The 27,780-nt window shown below is 35.2% G+C and overlaps 2 protein-coding genes across 2 annotated transcripts; one reads left to right on the top strand and one right to left on the bottom strand.

The window, feature by feature from the left end:
* Positions 1–268: 268 nt before the first annotated feature.
* Positions 269–27,001, top strand: ca (RCC1 and BTB domain containing protein claret). The gene is made up of 14 exons (XM_023165473.2): positions 269–769; positions 823–959; positions 1,377–1,690; positions 1,849–1,935; positions 1,990–2,256; positions 2,645–2,812; positions 2,877–3,109; positions 7,173–7,559; positions 13,416–13,931; positions 14,370–14,664; positions 21,568–21,828; positions 22,127–22,318; positions 22,570–22,965; positions 23,728–27,001. Exons 1-14 carry the CDS (start codon positions 651–653, stop codon positions 24,958–24,960), a joined length of 4,605 nt encoding a protein of 1,534 aa, XP_023021241.2. The 5' UTR covers positions 269–650; the 3' UTR covers positions 24,961–27,001.
* LOC111509689 (general odorant-binding protein lush) lies at positions 16,693–20,539 on the bottom strand. The gene is made up of 6 exons (XM_023165485.2): positions 20,378–20,539; positions 20,244–20,319; positions 17,251–17,303; positions 17,100–17,135; positions 16,854–17,039; positions 16,693–16,799 (listed from the first exon to the last, which is right to left on the bottom strand). Exons 1-6 carry the CDS (start codon positions 20,438–20,440, stop codon positions 16,782–16,784), a joined length of 432 nt encoding a protein of 143 aa, XP_023021253.2. The 5' UTR covers positions 20,441–20,539; the 3' UTR covers positions 16,693–16,781.
* Positions 27,002–27,780: the final 779 nt, after the last annotated feature.

Raw genomic sequence — 27,780 nt, 5'->3', positions numbered from 1 at the left:
AGGTCGTTAGTTCTTTAGAATATATGAACAGGTGTATTTGTGTTATTTTCATCTGAAGGCCTCCTGAGAAGGAGGCGACCAGTAAAAAGTAAAGTGTTTTTTGTTAAAAGAAGTGAATGCAAAAATTTAGGTTGGCAGCATTGCCTTCAGCGAGATCGCTGCGCCCCCGGACGCTGTTCACTATGAACAGGAGGAACCTGGATCTGGCCAAATGCGCTCGAGTGAGAAGCAACGGCCAAGGAAACAGAGAGAGAGAGAGAGACTTGACAGTCGAATCACAATGGTTATTGAACGTTGCCGATATTGATATTTTTCAAATTTCTGGAATACATCATATAAGCTTTGAAGAGAAAAACCGAATGATTTGGGAAAATAAAAGTCATACTTCATTCCAAATGTACAATGTATTCAGTTTATAAAACTAAACTATGAGGGATGATTTCCATGAAAGTTCTTAATTATTATGTTCGAATGTGGGAATTTTTCTTCAAAGCTACCACCAACCCTTCTAGACATAGCAACCCTGCACTATCAAATTAACCCAGCTTTAAGTGTCAAGTTGCCAAAAGGTCATGTTTTGTATCAACAATCTTGAAGGAAATGATACGAAAATAATGACATGAATTGAAAATTTTAATAAATACATTAGCATGTCACTTGATGTAACCCAAGATATTTTTGAAATACAACCCCTTCTTCAAAATATAAAAATAAAACTGTGTGCAAGATGTGAAAATGGGGTGAAACAAATATTAGCCCTGGTGACAAGGTAGTGGAGATGAAACTACAAGAATATTGACTCTAATACCTTATTTTTTACAGTGATAATGATGTAGTCTTACATTATACATATGGGGAAATGACCCCTATCCTGAAAAGAGTTCCTTGGTTTACAGATGGCCACAAAGAAATTGAAGCAATCTGTTTTGACCCCTCGGCTTCTTGGCTGCTCGTAGTTTGTAAGTATTGTTAATGGAACCTGCTAACTACAAAAACTGCATTATTGTAGTTCTTTGTGATATTTGACTGACAAAGTCAGTCAGTAAAAGGGTAATTAGATGTAGCTCTTCCATACAAAAAGAAATGTATTCAACATTATTCAACCGACCAATCCACCTGAAAATGGCACAGCTACTTGGGATTATCAAAAAGGTTGTGGACTATGAGGAATTAATGATAAAGTCAGAATCTCCCGCAGGAAACTTTTGTTTATCTTATTTCATAATAATGCGTGTGATCTTTTCTAAAAAAGCTTCTGGTGATTTCTCCGACAAATAAGTTCTTCATTTTGTTTCATTACATGTTATGTCAGTAATATTGTATCATTAGACATCTATTGTCCTTACCTGAGTTTCTAACTAGTTAATTTTTTTCAGCTTTAGACTGTTCACTATACATCATTCCAGCTTTGAGTTTAGTTGATAGAAAGCAAAAAATTGACTGCAAATGGGCTTTGAATGATATAACACACTTTCCTAGACACGTGCAAATGCCAGAATCTAAGCCAACTAGTGTGGTTTGGTGGCAAACTTTGGACTGTAATCAGAACGCCCTTGTTGGATTTGAAAATGGAGCCATTGTTTTGGTTAGCCTGACCGATGGTAGATGTTTGGGTAGTTGTACTATTTCTGAAGCTGTCAAGTATCTTAGTATGTGCCAAGATAATAGTTTGGATACAGTTTCTTTATTGGTGAGTACTGATAATATGCAATATTTGAAATTTTATAGTTTTAAAGTAGGTCGTCCCTCAATATACTTTTCTTTGTACTGTATACCACTTATGTACAAGGAAGTTTTGTTTCTCATTTTTCATATATCTTCCAATTTACATTGAATTTTTCTTTATAGATAAATGCTGTTAGCGGTCAACAGTGGAGATTAGTTTTAGAGCATCACTCAACTGGATACCTCTGGCCTCCGGAAACAAATACTCAGGTACTCAGCAACTGCATGAAACCGTTTAGTATTATTCAAATACATTCTTTTCAGGCGGACGATTCTAATCGTTCCCGACTATATAACCTAAAGCTACTCGGCATCGATAAACTCGCATCCTTGAAACAGAGAATATCCGAAGCGAGAGGAGGTCGCAGAGATAGTCAAACGAGTGACACTGCGAGCGAATCTTCTCATTCAGAGTCGACCCATTTTGGACCCGAACTCCTACCCCATTTATGTGATACGTACTTTGCGCCCCAGTACGCTAGGAATAGATATTTGTTTTCAGCTTTTTACAAGCCAACTTGTTTACTTACGGTGAGTGATCTAAGCAACCTAAAAAAGCATTTTGAGTGAAAATTTGTGAAAGAGTTATGTGAATTACCGGAAGGCTAGATTGTAGACAGGAGTCTACATATTTTATTGGAAAGAAATTCCAACAGGAAATATATAATAGCATCAAATATTTCTGACTTAGTGTTGGATACCTCAAGGTCCATATTTAATCACAAATTCGTTTAACTCGGAAATTTAATTTTTAAAGTTTTTGCTGGACAAGTTCGATGTTGAAAATAATATATCTTTTAAACCTATTCATTTGATTTCAAGTAACCACGAAGTCATTCATCAATTTTGCCAGTAAAGGAATCGATGATCTCTTCAATTTCTTCCTCGTCAGCAAGTTTCAAAAGTACTTCAATTCCAGGTACATGCTGCAGATGTGGAATCAGCTCCTTTATATGTTCACAAGTTACCACAAAAAACTTCAACAGTATTATTGACGGACAAATTGATTTACACCGTCAATGAAGACTCCAACATTGTTTCAATATTGAGTTCGCAGCTGTGCGAATGCAGGCTCGAAGGAGATTCTGTAAGACATCGATCGGTTTTCAGGTTGTAAAGTGGTTGGAGTAAATATTGCGTATTTTTTTCAGGAATTCAATGGTGACTGCGTCATGGCACAATTCGAAGTTGAAGACGGGAAAATCCTGCAATTATTTAAATTAGTTGATTTGTCTTCGGTTAGGTTAAGAAAAAGTAGAGACGATAATAAAAAAGATAAATTATTTGAGTTACCAAAGACTGTAGATGATCTGAATTTACAAAAACCCAGGATCGATACCTGTGTTATTGTAACCAACAATTGTGTATACAAAATTATTATCAAGTGAGTATTTTTTTCTCAGGTTCAATGCATTTTTATACAGTGTGGTAAAATTGAGCTTTTATTAAAAGTTTGAGATGAAGGAGTGGAATTATCAAATAATGTTTCATGTAAAAGTAAAGGACTTTTTTTCAAATAATATACGGGGTAATTGCTACTGCCTGGTATTTCAAAGTTATGAAATTATATTTATTGGGTATTCAAAAAATAATTTGAGATTTACACTTGAGCTTTTAAAAAACATACATTGCTATCCATATAAGAATTCCGCCGAAAAAGTACGTTTAAAAATATAGAATTGCATAGTTATATACCGTGTCATTCAGAAGTTATTCCAAAAATAATATCGAAAAATAGAACTATTGAATAATTCCCATTTTCAGTGAATACTCAACTGAAAAGTATATTTGTAGATGTTTCAAAAACGGAGTGATTTCATTATCAAATTATAATCGGAAAACAAATATTTTTTATTTTTTGTCTATTTTAAAAGTTTTGTCTGTTTTTATGAGTTTACTTAAAACTGGAATATCTAAGTGTACACTTATTCAATAAATAGTAAGTAAGTAAGTACTTTATTTAACCACTTTATATACAGTTGCATATTTCTAGCAAGTCACAAAAGTTTGTTCATTGGATAAAAACATTAAGTAGATATAGAACTAGACATTTACCACAATAGAATATAAACAGAATATACATATAAGAGTAAATAATTTAAAGATAATATCTCAGTGAGCATAAATCAAATTATTCCACCTTGTTTCACCTTTTCTTCATATTCATCTAGTTTATAAAAGGAATTTTCAATTAAAAAAAGTTTGATAATTTTTTTGAAACAGAACATGTTGGCCTTTTTTAGATCATCTGGAAGAATATTATATAAGCTAAAATTTAAAGAATTATTTGCCGATTTGGTAAGTCTATATCTGGGTATTCTGATATTGTGTGCTCCTCTAGTATTATTTTGATGAATATCAGACTGTGTAACTAAGTTTGGTAGATTCTTATGGATCTCCACAAGAGAACTTAAAATGAATAGGCAAGGAAGAGTCATGTTCTTCAACTTTTTGAACAGTGGTTGGGCAGTCTTTCTATACTTGGCATTAGCCAAGATCCTTATTTTTTTTTTTTTTGTTATCGAAATACACTACATGCAGCAGATGAGCTACCCCAAAGCAATATTCCATAATTAAGATGGGTTTCAAAAAGAGAGAAGTAAGCGATTATAAGAGCACTAGTGTTGGTAATAAGGCGAAGTTGTCGTAAGTTGAAAAGTGAGCTGGACAGTTTCAAGTTCAACTGCTGAATATGATTTGACCAACTGAGTCTTTCATCCAAAATAAATCCTAGCAGCTCTACATTATTTTCCACTAGTAGAGATGTATTAGTGGTAACTATTAAGTTCTGTGATTTATCATTGTTTAGTTTTAGCCTGTTTGCGGTGAACCACCTTTCGGCTTTCCCCTTGGCATCTGCAGCTAAAGAGATCAGGGAGCTGTAATCTTTATGTGAATATATCAGTGTTGTGTCATCAGCAAATAGAACACTTGCATATGGATATATGATGAACAACAGCGGGCCCAATACGGAACTCTGTGGAACACCAAATTTCACATCTCTATAACTGGACAAACTGTTGTTATAAAATACTGTTTGAGATCGATTAGATAAGTATGACTCAAGAAGAGAGAGAGCTACCCCTCTAGTTCCATAATAATTTAGTTTCTCTACAAGTATATCATGGTAAACACAATCAAAGGCCCTAGACAAGTCACAGAGAGTAATACCCAAATGGTAACCTTGTTCAAGACCCTCAATCAGCCTCTCGACAACCCTTGTAGCTGCACTAGTAGTTGAGCGATTTAAGCGAAAGCCAAATTGTGATTCATTAATGAACTTATTGTCCTCAAAGTACTTGGCCATTTTTTTTTCATTACTATTTCAATTATTTTTGAAAAAATGCAAATCTATCACCCTTTTTGAATACAGGGATTATTTTAGAAAATTTGAAAATATCAGGGAATTTTCCTGTTACAAACATCAAATTGATTAGATCAATCAAAGGCTCAACAATTATGTCACTCACTGCTTTAATAATTCGGCTGATTGAATCATGAACATCAGTACAGGTGGAGTTTTCAATAAAGTGATGGCCTCTTTAACATCAGCTGGTTTAACAGGTTTCGTGAAAAATGGGGAAGGTGCTGGAAAATTTTTGAAACTTAATAATTCTGAGTCTAACGCAGAAGGTAGGGACTTAATGATATTTTCCGGCACATTACTGAAGGAATCGATTAAATCCTCCGAACACAAGTCATTTGTTAAGTTATCATTTTTTATTTTTACCGAATTTCTTTCGTGCTTGATTAAACACCAACTTGCTATTGTTTTATTTTCAGCTTCTAGAATATACTTATCATATGCAAGGTTTTTGGCAAGAATTAGATTTTTTTCGTAATCTTTTTTGATATCTTATAAACCCTTAAGTTCGTCGGGTCTTTGGTTGAATCGCATATAGTTTTTATACCCATTAATATATTTCTCTGCGACCTTAGTTCACTGGTGAACCAAACTACAGGTTGTTTTTTCTTTTTTGTCTTAGTACTTTTTAGCGGAAAGATACTATTTATCAAATCATGTACGGTAGTGACTAGGAAGGAAGCTATGATGTCAACATCTAGCACTAATTTCAAGTCATTCCAGTTCACCTGAGATAACTGTTTTTTAATTTCGAGCAGTCCGGAATCTGTTAATTTCCTATGAATAAAATTGAATGCACCATCAGGTTTTCCATCAACGACTATATACTGTCCTGCATGGTCAGAAAGACAGGGTTCCAACACCCCAGTCTTATAAGCATTTGGATTTAAGTTAGTGAGAATATTATCTAGACAACTAGATCTCTGAGCAGATATCCTAGTAAAGTCTTCTATTGTTACAGAAAGACCATAAGAACCTACCAAGCACAGAAAAGCATTTAGTATCGAGGAGTTTTCCCTAAAATCAATGTTAAAATCACCTAATAATATAACTTTTTTGTTGCTGTTGAGAAAATTGTCTCAAAGATCTAGATTTTTGAAAAAGATTTCAATATTACCATTTCTGTTTGTTTGATAGACCGTTATTATAAGCTAATTAAGATCAATTAGATTCCGCAAAACTTAGCATTGAGTTCATCACAATATGCTGTGAGTTTAATAGATTTAAATTTAATGTTATCATTCAGAAAAATTGCAACACCCCCATGTTTCCTTTGGGTTCTACAAAAATAACTTGCAAGTATGTAGCCATAAATATTGATAGATTTCAAATTGTTTTCTTTTTGCCAATGTTCAGAGACAGAACAGATCAAACTGAAAGTAATTTAAAAATTATTCAATTCTTTCTACCTAATTTGATAAACATTGGGTATTTATGTGAAATATGCTCACTGCATCGTTACCATTTATCAGTTCATTCCAGTTTGTATTGGTTTTGGAATAAGATTCACTTCCTGTCTGTCCATATTATGTCTGTCTGTCTGTCCATATTCCTGAAATGCCCTTAGAATTGGTATTTTGTAACGTATTTTACAGGCAACAAAATTCCATATTCTTGAAATGTATGTAGATTTGAGTTTTTATATTTTGTGACGTACTTTTACAGACAATGTATTCTGCCACTGTTTTCATGTAGAACTACAAATACCCTGTGAAGTAAATAAACATATCTACAGTGAATCATACTAGCTGCCAACTACCATGCATTAATCATGGTCTTTTTTTGTGGGCTTTGCCTTTGGGAAGTGCATGGGTAGCTCATCGGTGTCCAACCACTGTCCTGAACGTTGTAGAGGATCCACTTTTTATCACTTGTGACGATCCGATCCAAAAGCAAAGAGTAACAGACCTTGAAACGTAAAAATTTCTGTCGATCGTTCAAATCGTGGGCACTCAGTGCATTGATATTCAAAACTATTATAGGAAACACCAACTTCACTCCTTCATCTAGAATTTATAATGGAAATTCAATTGGACACACTGTATATATAAGGACTAACTTTTCAACTATAACTGATTTTTAGGTGTTCTCCAGTAAGGAAATTCGTGCAATACGTAACAGATGAACACAATTTAGAAAAAGCAGAGAAGCTCTCGATCGTATTCGGACTGAACATTCAGCAACTGCTGGAAAGTTGCGGAGACCTTCTCATATCCAGAGGATCCTACCACTCTGGAATAATACTGTACAAACAAGCTAAAGTGCACTTACTGAAAAGGGTATTGAAATTGGCTGTGTCGGCAGACTGTAGGACTCTGCTGAAATTTATTCACTTGTGTTTGAGCGCCAGCAAAGTGGACATGTCTATAGCTACAAAAATTCATATAGGCAATCTAGCCGTGATGGCTTATACGGAGTTGGTGTTGAGGTTCGGAGGGATTCAACGGATATCAAACACCAAGGAGTTCATGTGAGTACCAACAATCATACCAAACACAATTTACAAAGTATCGTATAAGCACTACTCTTTCAATGAAAAAAGTAGAGTCAATAGTAGATGATCCGATTTAGTAGCGACCATCAACTATCTGTTGAATCAATGGAAAGTATTTTATATACGTTCATCTGTTCGTCTTCGATATGATCACGACGTTTCGGCAAAATCACACTTGTCATATTCATGTGCTCTGCTTTGTAGCTGAACCTGAAACACAGTGTTATCTACTTGAGTATTTTATATGAGATTTAGTTTGTTAGAAAATATATTTACATTTACTTAATATTCATATATTCATGTACTTATATTTGTATCTGTTCAGCTGGGCTTAATATTGTTCTGTCTATATACTCTGCTCATGTCTTTAAGCATAATTTTATAGTTTATATTTGTTAATTGTCCCACATACATGTTTTACTTTACTAGACTTTGCCAATAAGATGTTCATATCTTGGGTAATAAAGCATATTTTGATTTGATTTGAAATAGGTTTATGTTGGTTGAAAAAATCGTGGCCAGAGTATGATTAATTAGAAATACAAAGAATACACTAAATGTATTTATTTATTTACTTATTTATTTTATTTAACAGGTAGTCCCAATTACAATTTGTTATAAAAAAAGTTTGTAAAATCTTAAACTAAATTAAAGATAATAAATACATAATACAGTAATATAGTTATTAAAACACAGTACAATTTTGTTGTAAATAAAGAAAAAGTTTGTATAATATATAACATAACAGAATACTAATAATATAAAACAAAATACAATATAGTAGTAAAATCACAGTATAATATAGTGGTAAAATACAAAATAATGGTACCATATTATAGTATAGAAAAGAAAACAATATAATGGTGAAATAGTACAGAATAATTGAAAATACAAAATAGTGGTACCATATTTTAGTATAGAAAAGAAAACAATATAATGATGAAATAGTACAGAATAATCAAAGGAAATGTCCAATTGTCCATATAAATATTTGACGTAGGTATTACTCTCAAAATCTTTCTTTTTGAACATTCCCAGTTATGTTTGTTCAGATTCTTATATCAATTAATTAATTTGTTACAAATATCTCGAATTATCTTTCATGTTTATTATACTCTAGAGTCTGAGTTGATTCACTTTTGTACCTAGTCATCATATGTATGCAAAATTAACAGGTCCGTACTTAACCATTTCTAGCATTATAATATTTATGGTGAATTTCAATTGAGTTATTACTTTAATCCAGGGGTCTCTAAACTACGGCCCGCGGGCCAAATCCGGCCCGCCAGTGTCATCAATCCGGCCCGCGACAGCCAATGATTTACTGTCATCAATCTGGCCCGCGACAGCCAATGATTACCTAATTGTTGTTACTATTGCTGTGATAAGTTGAAGAAGAAAACACAGAATGATAATTACTCGGTTTTATTTACTTGCAAGGTAAAACTTAATGACAGAAATGATGACAAAGAAAACTTAACTTAAGTATCTAAGTTTAAGCATATTAATAACTAACAAATAATTGAAATGAATCACAGTAAAACAAAAACACTAATGAGATTTATGTAATTGTGATTTTCCACCGACAATACTTTGTAGTTGTGGGTCAATTTTACTTGTACCAATTATCAAAAGAGATTCAAGATGCTCATCGGTTAATTTAGATCTGTAAACATTTTTTGTGTACTTCATCTTGGAAAACGTTTTCTCACACAAGTAAGTAGTACCAAAAACAGAAAACAACCCACGAGCAAATTTATGCAAATTATCAAATTGTTCCAGTGGAAGACTCTTATAAAATTCCAACAAAGATGAATTTTGATATTTGTTCTTAAGCATATCACTGCACCGTAAATCAATAATTTCCATTTGGACTTCCGGAGCCAGGGTTTCAATGTCAGAATCAAAAGGATTTTGAAAAAGCCTAATTTCATTCGCAATGACATCAAAATCTGAAAAACGTGTATCAAAATTTATCTTCAAAGCACTCAAAGTTTCGATTGCAAAATTGACGGGAAATTCAGTCTCTGTAGTGTGGCTGAATATTTCACATGTTTCAAAATGTGTGAAACATTTTTTACGTAATTGCGATATTTGCGATAATATTATTTTCTGCCTGAAGGATTTGATATTGGTGTATAAATCAGGGAGAAGCTGAATTGTCGGTGATTCAGCCCACTGGATCTGATGAAGTTAACAACTGATATGACTGGTTTTAGAACTTCAGACATATCCAAACATTTTCCGCACAAGGACTGTTGATAAATGATACAATCTAAGACTAATGGTTTTGAACCACCATCATTTTCTACAGCCTTTGACACAAGTGCAACCAGTCCTTTATTTTTACCATACATATTTTTGCCTCCATCAGTTGTTATAGATTTCAAATTTCTCCATCGAAGGATCTTTTTATTAATGGCATTTTCAACTCCCTTTAAAATATCTGCCCCAGTTGTCGTGCCGTGAATACTATCAATATCAAGAAGTTCTTCATACACTTTATAGCTTTTATCTACTCCGCGAATAAAAATCAACACCCGAGCAGTATCTGACACATCCGTTGACTCATCCAATGCTAGAGAAAACCACTCATGATGTCCATTTTTGTCAGACAGTTGAGATGATATATTTTCTGCGATGTCTTGCACTCTCCGAGCCACGGTGTTTGCTGACAAACTGACACTTTTAAATAAATTTACCTTTTCGGGGCATGTTTCTTCGGCTACTGCAATCAAGCATTCTTATATCATTTCTCCATCGGTGAATGGTTTGCCACGTTTTCCGATTTCAAGAGCCACACGAAAGCTGGCGCGAGTTGCGGACTCTTGTTCAGTATTCGCTTTAGTAAACAAAGATTGCTGCGATTTGAGTCCGCTTTTCAGAGCTTCAAATTTTTCCTTCCGCAAACTTCTTGTATACTTGGAGTAACTTTGAAGATGTTTCGATTCATAGTGTCGTTTAATGTTATAGTCTTTGAGAACAGCTATGGTTTCATTACAAATTAAACATAGCGCCTTATTACTGGACTCAATCACAAAATACTGAAAGTTCCATTTTTGTTGAAACGTTCTGCATTCACTGTCGATTTTTCGCTTCTTTTCCATACTAACAAATCACACATAAAAACAATAAGTCAAATCAAAATACTTTTATTGGCGGGTGTTGTTTTATTTCACAATAGACAGTTTCGCTTTCTTCGCCTTTCCTACGCAGACTAACTCGCAGTTGCGCCGCTAGCCTTTTCATATGCAATAATTACTACTGCCATCTCGAGGTGATCGGAATACACTAGCTAGAACCAGAACTTTCTCGAACCAACGCTGTAATTCCAAATATTTAATTACGCCTAATGCCACCTAGCGGGTAGCTGAAAAAGATAGTAGATAGTACCACCACTCGCCACTAGATGTCGTTAAGTGTCACAATACACAATAATAATTGAAATGCAGAAAAAGCGTAAGTTTGCTTAGGTCACGCACTTTGCGACTATCCTAGTCTAGAAATATAGTTAAGGGCAGGAATTGGCCCTTGGAACAAACTGAAAAAATCATTATGGCCCGAAGGCTTCAAAGTTTGGAGGCCCCTGATCTATATCATTCGAAAATTCGATGTTTTCTGTATTTGCATTTAGTGTTTGGCTGTAAAAATCCCAGTTTGCTTTAGCAATTTTCCAATTTTCTTTAAATATAGCTTGTTTTGATGGCGACTGTTTCTAGACTTGTGTTCAAGTGTAGTTTTCGATGGAAAATATCTATATAGACAAAAACTGAGGATCCGCCACTGGCTCGTAGATGAGTAGTTCTAATGAAGTGATGGCCAGCATAAATTTTTAAGAAAGGGTTATGAGATTTGATGAAATTAGTTTCTTGTAAGCACAGGAAGTCAGGTGAGAAGTCTGGGATGAGCTGTTGTAATCGTTCCAGTCGGGGGTAGAAACCGTCGCAGTTCCATTATATTAAGAAGATGGGCATGATGATGAAAGATTCAATATGACGATTTACGTGACTGCTGGGGGCAATCGGAGCTATATTCATCATCATTAGGATCAGTAGAGGTACCCAGACAACGGGTCTCACCAGTGTCGTTTTTGAGCGTCTTTTTCATCTTGTTTGTTATCCGGGTTATTCTGTTCTTTATGGATCTATCTGTGAGGTCAGGATAAATAAGGTTTAAGTTTGAGATAAGGCCAGTAATATCATCTGTGTATTTTCGGGCTTCTCGGCGCGGATTAGGGTTACCAAAAGTATTTTCCAGGAAGTCATGAAGATTATCTATAGGAAGTATGAAGACATCTGGTGTTTTCTGGTAGGTTTTTGCTATACATTCTTTCGTGGATGTCGTAAGATTTGGATCATCCACCCTACGCTTCTTCTTTACCGCTTTATTAACTGTAAAATCTGCTGTAGGGGGATGTAGGGGGGGGCATAGCGTTTTCTATGTCTGCGGGTGGACTTGAGATTTCACTTTCTGTTAAAATTTGTGAGTATCCACGTTTTTGGGCTATGGTCAGAGCTGTAAGAGGTTGGGTTTCTTGTGGGGCAATCTGATCTATATTCAAAGTCAAATCGTTACTCTCAATTTGATTTGTAGAATTTGATTTTGGATTGTGGATTGTGTCAGTAAGATGTTAGTTGGAGGATTTTGACAATTTGAAGCGATGTGTCCAGGTTGCTTGCAAATGAAGCACTCCATTTTGTCTGTGGACAGACATCCCTCAAAAGGGATGGTTAATGAAGTCTGCATTTCAAAGTTGTCTGATGGGGAAAGGACATAAACTTGTCGCCTGAAACTTAATATATGGGAGTATTCGTCGCCTGGAATAGCAGCTCTCAAAAATGAGACAGGGGAGGTAATCTGTAAACCGAGGCTCTTAATAGCATTTTCAGCAAGTTCGTGAGGTATATAGGGAGATATGTTTGAGATGATTATTCGTTTTGTTGGAGAAACGAGTCGGCGGATGTTTATAGCAGTATTGTTGATAGTTATGACTGAGTGGGATTTGATAAGATCGTCAACAAGATTGGAATTGGCAAGATAGATGCAGATTCTATTATTCGAAATCCTTGATGCGAACGTAATATGTTTGGGGCCTACAATATCGCCTATTGCTTCAACATAGTCAAATAACTTCAGGTTATCATCAGCGTGCATCACTATGGCTTGCTCTTTTTTTGGGAAAGATGGTTTGGGTGATGTCTTGATGGCTGATACGTAACTGGTGCTAGGAACTGGGTTGTTGGTGTTCATGCTGTGCAACAATTTGGTTTCTGTGAGTTGAGGTAAAACTATTTGGTTTATTGTTGCCCTTGTACTCAAAGGCAATTCGTTTGGTTGACTTAGTTAAATTCACTTAAAGATTTTAATTGGATGTGCAGCAATATATCCATGCCGGAATTCTGCCTACGCCTATGGCAATGAGGGGTAGGCAAAAAAGAGAAAGCCAAGGTTTATCAGTTCTCAGTTCGACTGCGGCAAAAAAGTCATAAAAATGTTCAATACATACGTCGGTTTTTGAAACAGTGATTAACTATGAATATAACGTGGTAATAAATAAGATAAATGCGGAGCAAAACGTAAACGATGTTGACTCGTTTAGGCACTCGAGCAAAACCACTTTTTATTTAGAATTCTCTACTTGAGATCCAATAGAATTAGATTAGATTAGATATTCACTAGCATAACAACAGTGGAGCACATAAAATATTATGTGCTCTGTTTATTATTATTTATTTTAACATGTGAACTATTTCAAATGTATTTTGACTTGCTATAAATGTGAATGTAAATTTTCAAATGAACTATTCTATTCTATGTTTTGAATAACAATAGGAACTTCCTCTGCTACGAAGAACACTACGACCAAATCCTGGCCGTGAACGTTGCCTGTCAAGCCGGCCAGTGGAACATCGTAACCCTCCTGGCCAAATCCAGAGGCTTACAAGCGGAAGTGGTAGCCGCTCTGGGCCAAATCCTGCAAAGCGCCAGAGCGCCCAGACCCACCGAGCAAGACTTCCTTTGCGCCCTTTCCGAACCTTCGCTTACACAGAACTTGTTGATCTTCGGCCAGTTTTCTCATTTCATATTCCAGTACGTTCGAACGAATGTCCAAGCTTTTCCTGTGGACGTGCTGCGACGTTTGGCAGCGCAGTTGGATCCTAGTCAGCCTTGCGCGATTCCTCTGGTCTGCAGATTGTTTCAGACGACTAAGTTTTCTTCCAGTTTGGATACGACAATTGAGTCGGTGGATTTTGAGAATTCTGACAGAAGCGTTGTGACCGTGAAAGATCTCATCGAAACATTCCTAACTGTGCTTATACAGCTGGCTTTCAAGACCGAGAATAATTGGTAGGTAAAACATTTCGTTCGCTTATTTTACCTCATTTTATAATAATAATGATAAATATGCTGTTTTGTACAAAGAGTTACATTCATGAACAAAGCAATATTTGCGACAAAACAGTCAAAACAAACACAAGACGGAATATTTTTTATCTAGCCAAATCTTGGCTTCAACAGTTTTCTTTTTGCCAAAAAGCAATGCTTTATTAACACGAAATTCATTTTTATCCATTTTCTTCAAACTAATAAAACTTGCTTCACTCAGAATGTTCTATCCCACAAACTAATAAGTCCGACAGCTGTGAAATTTGTTCACGTTTCTTTTGAAGGTTAGGGTTAACTAAAATCATATGGATTTAATAGTTGTAGCGCCATCTAGTAGTTCTTTGTAACAGTATGTTATTACCCTTCAATTGTACCTATTCGCAAATATTTCCATTTCAGTTTCAGTCTCGGCTTGCTCGATAACATAAAAGTAGTTGAACCCTCACCATCCTATCCCAGAGTGAAGAAACTGCCAGACTTGCATCCCCTTAGCTGCGGCTATGAACATGGCGCGGTGGTACGTAATAACGAAGTGTATACCATGGGAGTGTCCAGTTCGGGATGTCTAGGCCTGGGCCCGTTACTGACGCAAAGCAGCCCTCCACGTTTGGTTCAAACACTCTCCGAAATGAAGGTTAAAGTCCTGAGCGTCAGTTGCGGAAGAAAACATACGTTGGCCCTCACAGATTATGGGGTGAGTTGAGTTACATTACATTGATCGCATATTTAAAATGTTGGATAAAAGTAAATGAATTGGAAAGGAAATGTTTCTTGGGAAAACACTTCCTGACAATAATGACGTTTGTTTACAAATTCATCATGGGAGCACCTCTTATTATAACCATGAGCTCTGGAGTAGGCTGCGGTTGTGTAACGTAAACTTTAGATTTCACCAGTCCTCACAAAAATCCAAGGGTGTTATATCAGAGGTTCTTTTTGAGAGACCACATTTATCAATCTACCAGGTTGGATAATTGTCATCTAGTCAAACCAGCTCGTGGTAATAAGGTATCTCATCTTGCTGAAACCTAATAATAGTTAAGAACTCATTCAGAATTGACAATTTTCCCAACCAGTAGACAGGCAAACGTGATCTCTTCGAAGCGTTCACTAGATCACCTGATAGATAGATAGATAGATCTTTATTTGCTCCGGTTACATATAATGTACACATATAAACTCCTAGGAGTGTGGAACTTCACATACATAATGAACATTATCACACACGTAGTTTTAAGACAAAAAAAATTCATGTAGTTAGCATGCTATCATTAAAGAATTCCTGCAAGCTATAATAACGTTTTTCTACAAGGTAGTTCTTCAAACGACATTTCATTGTTGAAATTGGAAGATTGCTTAGAGTGAGTGGAAATTTATTGTAAATGTTTATAACGCTATATTTGACCTTTCTCTGTATGTACCTATAGTTGCATTTCTCATTTCTAAGATCATTCTTTGTTCTGGTGTTGTATAAGTGATCTTTTTCACAGTTAATGAAAAATTCTGATTTGTTTCCTGTTACAAATACTACTGCTTCATATATGTAAGGATTTATCAAAGTTAAAAATTTGCTCCATATTTTATCCTAGATTGAATATAAGCATGTTATGCAAAGAGACCAGCTTAGGTTGAGACATGTTCCAACAGTATTCTCAATGCATAGCAATATTTTGCAATATTTTTTGATAATTAGTATATGTGATTTTTCCATTCCAGTCTCCTATCTATTAACAGTCCCAAAAATTTTACCTGATTGCATATGTTTATATTTTGATTATTATATTCAAAGGTATTCAACTCTGGCAAGGATCTATTTGCGAAATGAATTATTTGAGTTTTGTCGATATTAAGTAGTAGGTCATTTGCTGTGAGGATATTGTTTAATACATCCAGCACATTTGTTGTCTTTGTCTTGACCAACTGAGAGTTCTTTTCTTTTACGATGACCTATACATTCTCAGCATATAATACAATATGTTCACTAACTACATTTGGTATTTCATTTGTGTACAGTATATATAATAATGGGCCTAGGATGGATCCCTGTGGCACACCTTTTTTAATCACAATTGATTCTGATTTAATTATCTCCGAGATGTCATTTTCAATCAAATGTTGGGTTCTGTTTGTCAAATAGGATTTGATTAAGTCCAAAGATGTGCCTTTGATTCTATATTTATCAAGTTTGTTGCATACAATTTCATGGCTGACACTGTCAAATGCTTTTGACAGGTCAATACACAAAGTAACAGTACAATCATCTTTGTTCAAATGATGTTGAATTTTTTCAATGGCTTCATATATTGCTTGTATGGTTGATTTACCTTTACGGAATCCATTTTGTTTTTTTGCTAACGACACATTATCATCTAAAAACTTAAGTAAACGTTTGTTCGTGAGCTTTTTAAAAATTTTACTGGGATTTAGCAATGATGATATGGGTCTGTAGTTACTTTGTTCATCTCTGTTTCTTTTTTTAATGTCTGCCCTTAATATTTTGTTCCGTTCAAAAATTGAGAGAGGGGACTAGTTTCGTCCTCACTGTATAAAAAACTGAGTCATTATCACACTTTCAAAGAAATATTTGAATTCAGAAAATGTATTTATCAAAGTCAATGCTTTGGGATTTCAGTCGAAATGGAACCTATTTCAATTGTACCTGGTAATTCTTTGCAAATGTATTGAAAGTTTCTGAGTGACATTTCCAAAAATAAACTCCGCATGAGAATATACAAGTTTATTAGATAATCAAAATCAAGAGACACGATACCCTACAAAGAACGTTACCATTTGTTCATTGAGCTTTGTTCCTCATGGTAAGAAGTAGTTCTGAAACGAATGAACATGAAACAGTAGTCTATCGAAAAATAACCTTATACAAACCTCGGGATTATCCTTGTATATGCATTCTGCGATTTCCATGGAACCTTTACATTTGTCGTTTGTTGTTTTCATAGCATCTTTGCAGTTTTCAATGCTGATGCTTCCCGGCCCTGCTATTCTTTCTGGAGCGTTGGCTTTTAGGGCTTTTATTCCCGCTTCCCAGTCGAAGGAGTTGTCGGTTCTGAGCTACAAATTTATATTACGAAAATTCATGGAATTTATTTAAAGTTTTATTGACATTCTTACCAGTTTGTATGTGTTCATTATGCAGTATTGGTAGCACTGGAATGAAAATAAGTTTAGGATTGTTGAACATCTTTGATAAAGCCAGTCTGATTTTTTCAATAGAATAAATAATCAGATTTTCTTATTGCAAAAACTTAAATGAAGTTTATACCTGTGCGGCTTTGCTTTGATCAAAATTCCCTTTCAGCATAGCGTCAAGCTCCTCTAAAAATACAATGAAATTGTATTTAGAATAATTGAAGACATTATCAAGATAATGGATTTTAATTTATTATGCATGTACTAAAAATTCATATTCATGTAATATTGGAATATTCAGAGCCTCTCTAGCTCTGAGGTATATTCCCCGTAAATGGAGAGAACTACGAGTAGTATTTATATCCAAACCAGGTAGGATGGACTACACATGCATATACTCCGGGAAAGTGTACTGATTCGGCCCTTCACCATGTGGTTGTCAGAATCGAAAGATCATTGGATAACAAAGAATCCACCCTGGGTATATTCATAGATATCGAGGGAGCTTTTGATAGGAGAATGGATACCCTAGATGCTCTCTAGTAAAGCAATAAGTATCAAATATTTTTTGATATTATAAAGAATCGAATTTTTAATTTGTGCTGTTGACGGGATAGAAAAAGGAATATTGAATGTGAGACGAGTGGCATAACTCTGAGATGAGTTCGTGATGTTATCTTTGTGCTTTTTGTGCATTAGGCAGACTGTTTCTAAAATAAAGAGGCAGTAGACTATTAAGATGTGATGTGCTAAAAAAAGAGGCTTACAGGAATCTTGCACTCTAGCTCTGGTAATGAATCTCACCGCTCTTTTTTTGTATTGTGAAAACTTGACGCATTAAGTTTTGACAACTGCTCCCCCAGAAACCAATTCCGTACCGCAAGTGGGATTCGAAAAGTGCAAATTATGCTTTTCTAGTAGAGTGATAGTCCAAAGAGTTAGAGATAGGCTTCATCGCACAACCACTTGAGGATAATTTTTTGCATAGTATACTAATATGCGTTCCAAATTTTAATTTGATGTCTATGTTGAGGCCTAAAAGTTTGTTCTCTAGTTTATGATCAATGATGTGTTCTTAAAGAATTATATGGTCCAGGTTACATTTAAATGGCATTTAAAGGTCTTTGATATATTGATAGATAATAAATTGGCATCACACCATTGTTTAACTTCGCCTATATCATGCTCTACCCTAATTTTTAGTGCATCAGTGCTTCCATGCCAAAGTATAGATGTGTCATCAGCAAAACTTGTGAATTTTCCTTCAATCGATATATATGCCAGATCATTTATAGCAAAGGTCCGAGGACAGATCCCTGAGGTACTCCGCATTTAGTGCTCATTTTATCTGATGATGAACTTTTGAAATTCACTACTTGAACGTGATCTGATAGATATGACTCAAACCACAACAAGATGTTTCCTCTAAATCCGTAGATTTTAAGTTTTTTGAAGCAATATTTTGTGATCAACACAGTCGAATGCTTTTGTCAGATCACAAAATACTGCCACTGCAGGCTTACCAACGTTCAGTGAAGGTAAAGTTCTTCTAAAAAAGCAAACATTGCATCATTTGTGCTCTCAGAGGCTTGACAGCTATATTGATTGGAGTGGAGAATATGATTTTTGTCAAGAAAATTTAGGATGCAGATGGCATAGTTATTTTTCAGACCGGCAGATTTGTGAACATGCTGTGCGATAAAGCGCAGGATGGGCTCAAATTAATAGAAACATGGTGTGAAGAACACTCACTGTCGATCAATCCCAAGAAGACTGAGATGGTCCTTTCCACCAGGAAAAGAAGTTTACCGACCTTAAAACCTCCCGAAATCTTCAAAAGCTAACTAAACGACTCTGAAGAGGTGAAATACCTTGTTACTATCCTTGACAGGAACTCTCACCTACAGAGTAGAGCAAAAAGAGCATATATGTGGCTTATGAGCAGTGTCGGAGGACAGTGGGACGCGCATGGGGTCTTTCACCCCGTGTGGTCACCTGGATCTACACTGCAGTAATAAGACCTATGTTAACGTATGGAGCCATTGCATGGGGACTGAAAGTTCTACAAGCAACGGTCATTTAAAAATTATATCAAATACAGCGATTGGCTTGTTTAAACATCACAGGAGCCATGAGAACAACGTCAACTGCGGCAATGGAATTAGTTACTGGTCTGAACCCTCTGGACCTGTACGTTAGGGAGGTTGCATTAATAACCATGTTACGATTGCACACAGATGGTGTAAACCTCGAAGTAGGAATGGGTACATGGAGGCTAAGCCTATGGCAAGGTGCGCAACCTCTGCTGCAGGCAACCAGTGATGCAATCGAACCCAGGTTTGTGTTTAATAAACCCTACAAAATACAAAAAAAAATAGAAAACAGAGTCAGATGCTACAAATGCAATACGCATATATGCAGACAGCTCAAAAACCAAAGAAGGCTCAGGATGTGGAGTGTAATCCAGATCACTAAGCCTAAAGATTGAGTGGGGAATGGGAAAAATACCAGTGTGGTTCAAACAGAACTGGCTGGTATCTTGAGCGCCACAAAAGAAATAATCAGGAAAGGAATTTCTGGCAAAAACATAATAATCTGCACTGATAGCACACAAGCCCTATTAGCCTTGAACAGACGTGTTACCTCAATTACCTCAGTCAGAATTCCCCAAAATATTTGGGTATTCAATTTTTCAATAAAATAACAACTTTTATAGGAATCAATAAAAGTAGAACTGTAATGAGGAATGAACTATATGGTTTCTTGTTGGATAACTGCTTCTACAGTATGGATGAATTTCTTGCTTTCAGTGCGTAGATAATTGACATAGTTTCTTTTATACGTGTAGTTATTTTTTAAATTTGTTCAAGATCAAACATTTGTGTTTAGCTTTTAGCGTTTTACTTTTTTGACTAGTCCAGTAAGTTTTCTCATGTATTTAATCTAGCCATTGTGTATGTGTGAAAAATTTTAATGATGAATAAAACTATTTCTATTTCTAACAAATGAATATTTCTTGAGAAAAATTAAAATTCATCTTATTTTTTAAATAGAAGACGTATAGGAGGAACTTTTAGAACCTGCTTTGTTTTCTTTTTTCAGTCAGAATTAATAAATATTACATACCAGTTGGTGCTTTGGATTTGTTCTGGCAAGTGTTTCGAATCAACTTTTTCGTCGCCTTTATCTGCTTCTCAGTCATCTTGAAATAAAAAAAATATTTTCCTTTCTCCAATTCCAAAATAATTTTATCAACATACCTCTGATACAGCATAATGTGTTACCAGTGACAGACACAAAATGAAAATGGGAAATCTCATCATATTTCAGTTTCAAACTCGCGTTCTAGATAAACTAATAACCATTCGTTGAGGTCCGATTTATATGTGACTGAAAGACATGCATGACTTCTGAGCCACACAAAAAATATTAGATTCATATTATTACGAAATCATTAAAATTTAATATCTATAAATCTTCGCGTCGCGTGTTATTTGTAATCGACAAAAAAGTATGAAAACTTAAATAGTAAATTCTGGGTAATTACATGTTAATTATTTAATATCGACAAAATCTCATGTTGTTTACTTTCTAAATTACCTACCTTTTGGAAGCAAGGCTAAAAACGGTTGTAATCTGTGATTATTTCCGGTGAGTTTATTGAAAGGCGATCACTAGACAGGAAAATGGTAATTGAATGATATTATACATCATTTATATGAATGAACGAGAACAATGAATGAATTCAATTTAACCATTTTGAATGGAATTGTTGCCAGTAATGTATATTCAATATGTATTTACATCAGATATGCTTATTTTTTCTGATTTAATGGTGCAGTGAATTAGAACAAGAAGTATTTGATATTTTTATTACGAGATATGTTAGGCATAAATATACACCTAATATTGACTTACCAGTCAGTATGAAATTTTAAATTTGATAGACCCTTACAAACTTTTTTGTATAAACTGCGTGAGTCCACTGTACAGTATCACTTTATTGTATATTCAAGAAACCCTTTATTGTGAGATTCTCGCTAATTTGTTTTACAAAAACGCAACATGTGTTTCGCTGTACAGTAGCTTCTTCAGGCGAGTCTATACTAAATAAATTCTACATATCCTGTTTTTTCTTTATTGTTTTTAATCAATTTGCTTAAATTATTATTTGTTCTGTAAGCCTTGTCCAAGCATTCCTTAAAAAAAGAGCGATATTCTTGGTTTTCGCTTGTTTTCAGAAAACTAGATGAATTGAATAAAATCGTATTGTAATGTGATGGACATATACTCAAACTTTTTTCCATGTTTGTTATTGTTGACATCCAACAACTGAATCGATATGACCAATGACTTCCTGCTGAATTCTACTACATTCATATTATATATTCAAACAACATTGTGTTTTTCAAACAATGAAGGAATAAACAAAGAATTTTTTTTGTTACAGGTATATTCGTGGGGCTCCAACACATACGGCCAGCTAGGTCTGGGCAGCTGCGTCCAGGAGAGCCCCTATCCCCAAATTCTCTCGTCCATCCCGCACCTGAAGATCATCGACCTGTCCGCTGGTCAGTACCACAGCGTAGCGCTGACGTCCAGTGGCAAGGTTTACACCTGGGGATGGGGCATCCACGGCCAACTTGGACACGGTAATTGTGATAACGAGTTCTTCCCGAAGCTCCTGCAGTTTGATCATCCTGTGAAACAGGTAAGCCATACATTTATATCTGCTCCCACTACTCCTCTGTAGTGTCTCATTGCTCCATGAGGTTATGCTTCCTTTTGGTACTGCTTCAGGGCTCCACAATTCTCGCCTCCCCCCTTTCTCGACCTCGTCTATTTAAATCTTCCACTTTCTCACCTTCTTGATGTTTCCTCCACCTACTCCTTCCCCCCATTCCCCCTCCTCATGAGGAGAATGGGTAAGTGATATTTAATCTTAGACATAAGCATTTTATATTTCGACGTGTTGAATGAACGTTTTGTTTTTTTGTATTGTTAAATAGGTTGCTGCGGGGCACGCTCACACTCTGATTCTTACGTGTGACGGAAGGATTTTCGGGTTCGGCTCGAATATTTTCGGGCAGCTGGAGAGTTTACAAGTGAAGACTAATAAGGCTACTAGACCAGTTTGGGTTCTGGTTCAACCGGATGTTTTTAAACCGATTGATAAGGTTGCTACATCATATTTCCATAATGTAAGTGAATATTGACTTTACGAGTATTTATTGGGTAATCCTTTTAGATCTAATTAAACCTATCAGTCGGCACGTCTCAAACATCGACATTTTCTTCAAATAGTTTAAATCCTATATATAATTTGATACATTATGTAAATTAAAAAGTCCTACTCACCGCTGCATTTATATCCTACCGACTGCGCCACTTCCAGTAAAACGCTCCTAGTAGAACTTGATCACATTTCAGTTGGATTTCAACTCCTTTTCAGATTGCAATTCGCAGCGATCAGGAAGTATATGCTTGGGGTGTGAACCCGCAAGAGGTCCGAATACTGCAGTCGAAGAACAACCAGAAGCACAACGGGCTCTCGCGTAGGCCATCCGACTTTTATAAGACTAGCGTACATGTGTACTCATCGGTTAATGATAAACCTATCGAACAGGTAGCGATCGGCTACAGGCACTCCGTGATTTTGCATGAAGGTAGGATTTTATGGGGCAGAAGCAAGGACGACGAACTCTACGGCCCGAAATTGAAGCCAAAGGACAACATGAACAGTTCATTCTCGCAGAAATTTCTCCACATCTCGTGCGGGTTGGAGTATACCATGGCAATCGACCATTCTGGAAAGGTGTTGGCTTGGGGTAGTCCGACAATGGCACAGGTAAGAATCAATTTCAGAATACTTCGAAAGGGTAATATTGTACTACAAACTGAACCTAACCTAATCGAAGTAAATTGCTCTCCTGATATCTTCTGAAGTTTCCCACATTTTTGAATGAAGATACATAGCCATCTAGCTAGATACTTCACAATTTGTCAAGTCAAAGTTACCATTCATTTAAAGTAGAACTCATGTGAATGATATCTGATTTTATTTCACAACAAATGTTTGAAATACAAACTGAGTAAAGAAAAGTATCTTCTGTATAATTCAGTGTTCACATAGAAGTATTTGTTTCGAAACAAAATTTTCTTTCGTGTAATTCAATGTTTATATGAAAGTAGCTGTTTCAGGAGGACTTTCTTTCAGTTTGTGTCTGAAAGTTACTTCTTTGCATGATCTACACATCCATGTATGGAACTACTTATTTTCAAATTGATTACTTTCTTTCTTTGGAAGATTCCCTCATCCTTTTTTTGTATCAAGATGGAGTAGTAGAAAGCCAAAAACTTTCTTTCCCAAAAATTAATCACTCCTAAAAATATAAACCCTTCAATTCAAATTAAAGATTTTGTTACACTAGGTTTGACATTTTTTTTTGTATTGCTGATTCATAAACCACTTTTAGATCTATTGATTTCTCAACTCATTTTATTGCATTTGGTTTAAATTTTTATTCATAATTTTATGTATAGACCTGTGATTTTCTAGGAAAATCAATAAGTTGCAATATTAATTATGAATGAATTATTTATATTTCAGACGATTTTGGGACGGCCGCTGGACGAAGACAACCGTAGAAACGAAGAAAAAATGGTCCTCCTGAAAAACTCAAGGAGGGTCATGAAATTCCCGAACACCATTCAAGCCGGCAACATCGACAACTACCCCATAGAAGTCCCAGGCCTACCGACAATGGCCATAACCTTCAATCCGAGCGACCAGAAATTGCTGTTCTCGAAGAATTTCATTCCTTATTCGATCCGTTCGATAGAAAATCCGGAGGCAAGTTTCGAACCGCACCCTAGCGTGTCCTTTGAGCATATTTATGATGTCCCCGACTTGAAGCTAGGAAACAAGACTTTGCACTATGTGCTGGAGACTTACCACGGGTTTTACGATACTGAGAATATACTAGCGAAGTGTCTGGAGGTGAATAACTATCAGGCAGCTGCGAAAATAGCGATACTGGACGGCCATTTCGGCGATAGCCTCGGCTTCCAACTCGCAGCCTTCAAGAAGCACATGGACACGCTAGATCTCAGCAGACAGAGCTTCTACACCACGAAACCGACCAAAGAAAAAGATCAAGGTTACGTAGAGCTCATCGTCAGGAACATCCAAGATGACTTGAACGATCTCAACCAAGCTGACAAGTTATCCAACAGTTCTCCTGCGAACATTCTGAGCTCCAGCTCTTCCCTGGACAGCATCCGGCAGTGGGGCGACGAAGTGGAGCACCAGGGCGGTCTCGAGAGCCCCTGCGAGGTCTCTGAAGTAGGAGACATCCGACAGAACATCTCGCATTACGTGCAGTCGCTGAAACAAAACGAAGGCTCTCCTCCGATATCTAGCGTATCGAAGATGGTGTCCGAGATCGACAACGCGCAGATTAAGATGAAGGCCGCTCAGTTGGAGCCTGAGGTCCGAGACAAGACCGTCAAGGAGGTCATAGACGCCGCCTCTCATATCGTCGAGTTCTACACGGGGAAAGTTCATGCGTCAGAGAACCATATCCTGATGCAAAACGTCCTGATGAAGTGTATCGAGTTCTGGCTGACAAACGGTCTGCCTGTCGTTGTTCTGGAGAGCATTCTGCTGAAGAATATGGATAAGTACTTCTATCCGTTGTCTATTTTGCTGTTTTGCAAGAATTTTGATGAGGAGCGAATCGGTGATGCGAAAACCAGCTCGTTCGGTTTCCTCAAAGAGTTTTCTACCAAGTTTTGCCTTCAGTTATGCTCGATGGTGTTGGAGAACGTCGATAAGTCATAACATAGCTTGGGGTGCGCTACGCAGGTTGTCGTTTCTTGAGGGTCCGAGTTATAGAAGAGAGTGCATTTTGTTGGTCTCTGCCACTCTTGTTGTTGATCGTAGGTTTAATTGGTTTTAAATATTTTTCTGTCCAAACATTCCATTGACTGGTAATTTGTTCTGGTTTTTGAATGGTAAGTGCTTTTAAGAGAAAAGTTTTATTAGGAATCTTTTTTTATCTGATGATGAAGAAAACATTTTACTTGACTGAAATTAATAAACTTTTGGATTTACACTCTTGATGTCTGATACACGAGGTTTGTCAAAGTTGTTTTGTACTCGATTGGCATAGCTCGGACTCATTGCTTTTTTAGGTTTTTCAATTTCTAGTCATCTGTGCAATAAGTCTAAATAGTTTCTAGAATCATTTATTTAGACATCTTCTTCAGAGCTCCAAGCTGGAATAGAATGTAGTCATCTCTTAGTTTTGTCTTCTCTTTTTTACTATAGCAACAGAGGCACATGGAAAATGAAAGAACTAATAATGTTCACTGATAATAATCCTTTCTCAAGTGTGTTTCAATTATTTTTATTTATATTTTATTCAATGGACTAAAACTTTGTCCAGAAATTTTGTGGTGATCAGATCGATAAGTCCCTCCATTTCATTTTGCATGAATATATTTCACACACAGACACACATACACACACACACACACACACATATATATATATATATATATATATATATATATATATATATATATGTATATATATATATATATATATATATATATATATATATATATATATATATATATATATATATATATATATATATATATATATATATATATTGTAATATCTTATTTTTATTTTCTTAGCAATGGTAGTGCATAAGACTTCAATTATGAACCATTTCAGTAAGAGTTTGTTTCAAAGTAGTTCCAAACAGCTCAATATTCATGAAACCATTAATCACCAGTTACATTCTTCTGGAATAGATTAGAAATAAACAAAATTAAAATTAGAAATTTATAAAACAAAGATTGTCAAAAATGATCTCAAAGTTTCCTATCTAACCAGTAAATAAAACACTCAGTACATGAATATGTTGCAACTTATAAATGACCAATGAGAAGAGTGTAATGAAAAGTAGGTGTCAACAGTTCAAGAAGTAACAATTTTGAAATTGAAATTATAAAAACTGAAAACCTGATATAAAGTAAGGTTATCAAAATTGGTAATTATTATTATGATTGTATAAATATTAGTATAATTCATTAATATAAGAAGTGTAAATTAATCAAAGTGCGGAATTTGGCAAATTTCAAATTCATTGCCATGTTAAAGAAGTGAGTGTTAGGTTGCTAAGGTATCTTTCTGGCACTTATCCTTTCTTTTTTTGCATTTTCTCTATCAGTATGCATCTTATAAATATGAAAAACACCATGACTTCAAATTTAGGACTTTAAATAAAACAATTGAGGAGTATATTCATAAGATGCATGCTGATAGAGAAAATCCAAAAAAAGACAAGCTAAGTGCTCCTCAATTGCTCATATTTATAAGATGCATGCATCTTATAAATATGAATTTAGGGCTTTTAATAAAACAATTGAGGAGCACTTAGCTTTTCTTTTTTTGCATTTTCTCTATCAGCATGCATCTATCAGCATGCATGCATCAATTGTTTTATTAAAAGTCGTAAATTTGAATTCGTAGTGTTTTTCACATTTATAAGATGCATGCTGATAGAGAAAATGCAAAAAAAGAAAAGCTAAGTGCCAGAAAGATACCTTAGCAACCTAACACTCACTTCTTTAACATGGCAATGAATTTGAAATTTGCCAAATTCTGCACTTTGATTAATTCACACTTCTTATATTAATGAATTATACTAATATTTATACAATCATAATAATAATTACCAATTTTGATAACTTTACTTTATATCAGGTTTTCAGTTTTTATAATTTCAATTTTAAAATTGTTACTTCTTGAATTGTTGACACCTACTTGTAATTACACTCTTCTCATTGGTCATTTATAAGTTGCAACATATTCATGTACTGAGTGTTTTATTTACTGGTTAGATAGGAAACTTTGAAATCATTTTTGACAATCTTTGTTTTACAAATTTCTAATTTCAATTTTGTTTATTTCTAATCTATTCCAGTAGAATGTAACTGGTGATTAATGGTTTCATGAATATTGAGCTGTTTGGAACTACTTTGAAACAAAGTCTTACTGAAATGGTTCATAATTGAAGTCTTATGCACTACCATTGCTAAGAAAATAAAAATAAGATATTACAAACCAAGGTAAAGTATCTAGCCTATATTATTCATAAATAATCAGAATGAAATTTCTGATTTACTAAAACTTTCAACATCAAACTTCTCATAACAATATATATATATATATATATATATATATATATATATATATATATATATATATATATATATATATATATATTTGAATATTTGAAGCTCTATGACTTCTATTTGATTATCTGCGAGCGCTTTTGACAGCTGGCCGTGCTGTCATCCTCTAGGCACTATTCTATCTGAATGTGTCATCCTGTTATGTGTCTTTTTATACGGTCCGAACGCCTCAATACAGGTACTTCTGTTGCTTTAGGTAAATTTGCCTGTATTTGGATTACATCAGATACTATTCTTTGTGTTAAATCTTCTCTAGGTTTATTGTTTCTAGGAGTGTATATTGATTTAATATATTGCATGTTAGGTCTTGTTGTGTTTTGATTTGTACTTGTTCCTTGATAAGTGATTTTTGACTGTTAAATTTATGGATGTTTAAGTTTTCCCAAATGTC

The sequence above is a fragment of the Leptinotarsa decemlineata genome, unplaced genomic scaffold (assembly GCF_025532065.1).
Source record: "Leptinotarsa decemlineata unplaced genomic scaffold, Ldec_3_MD MMD2_tig00001064_RagTag_RagTag, whole genome shotgun sequence".
In the NCBI taxonomy this organism is placed as follows: domain Eukaryota; kingdom Metazoa; phylum Arthropoda; class Insecta; order Coleoptera; family Chrysomelidae; genus Leptinotarsa; species Leptinotarsa decemlineata.
Note: the sequence above shows the minus strand (reverse complement) of the source record. Positions and strands in the feature narration are given on the sequence as shown.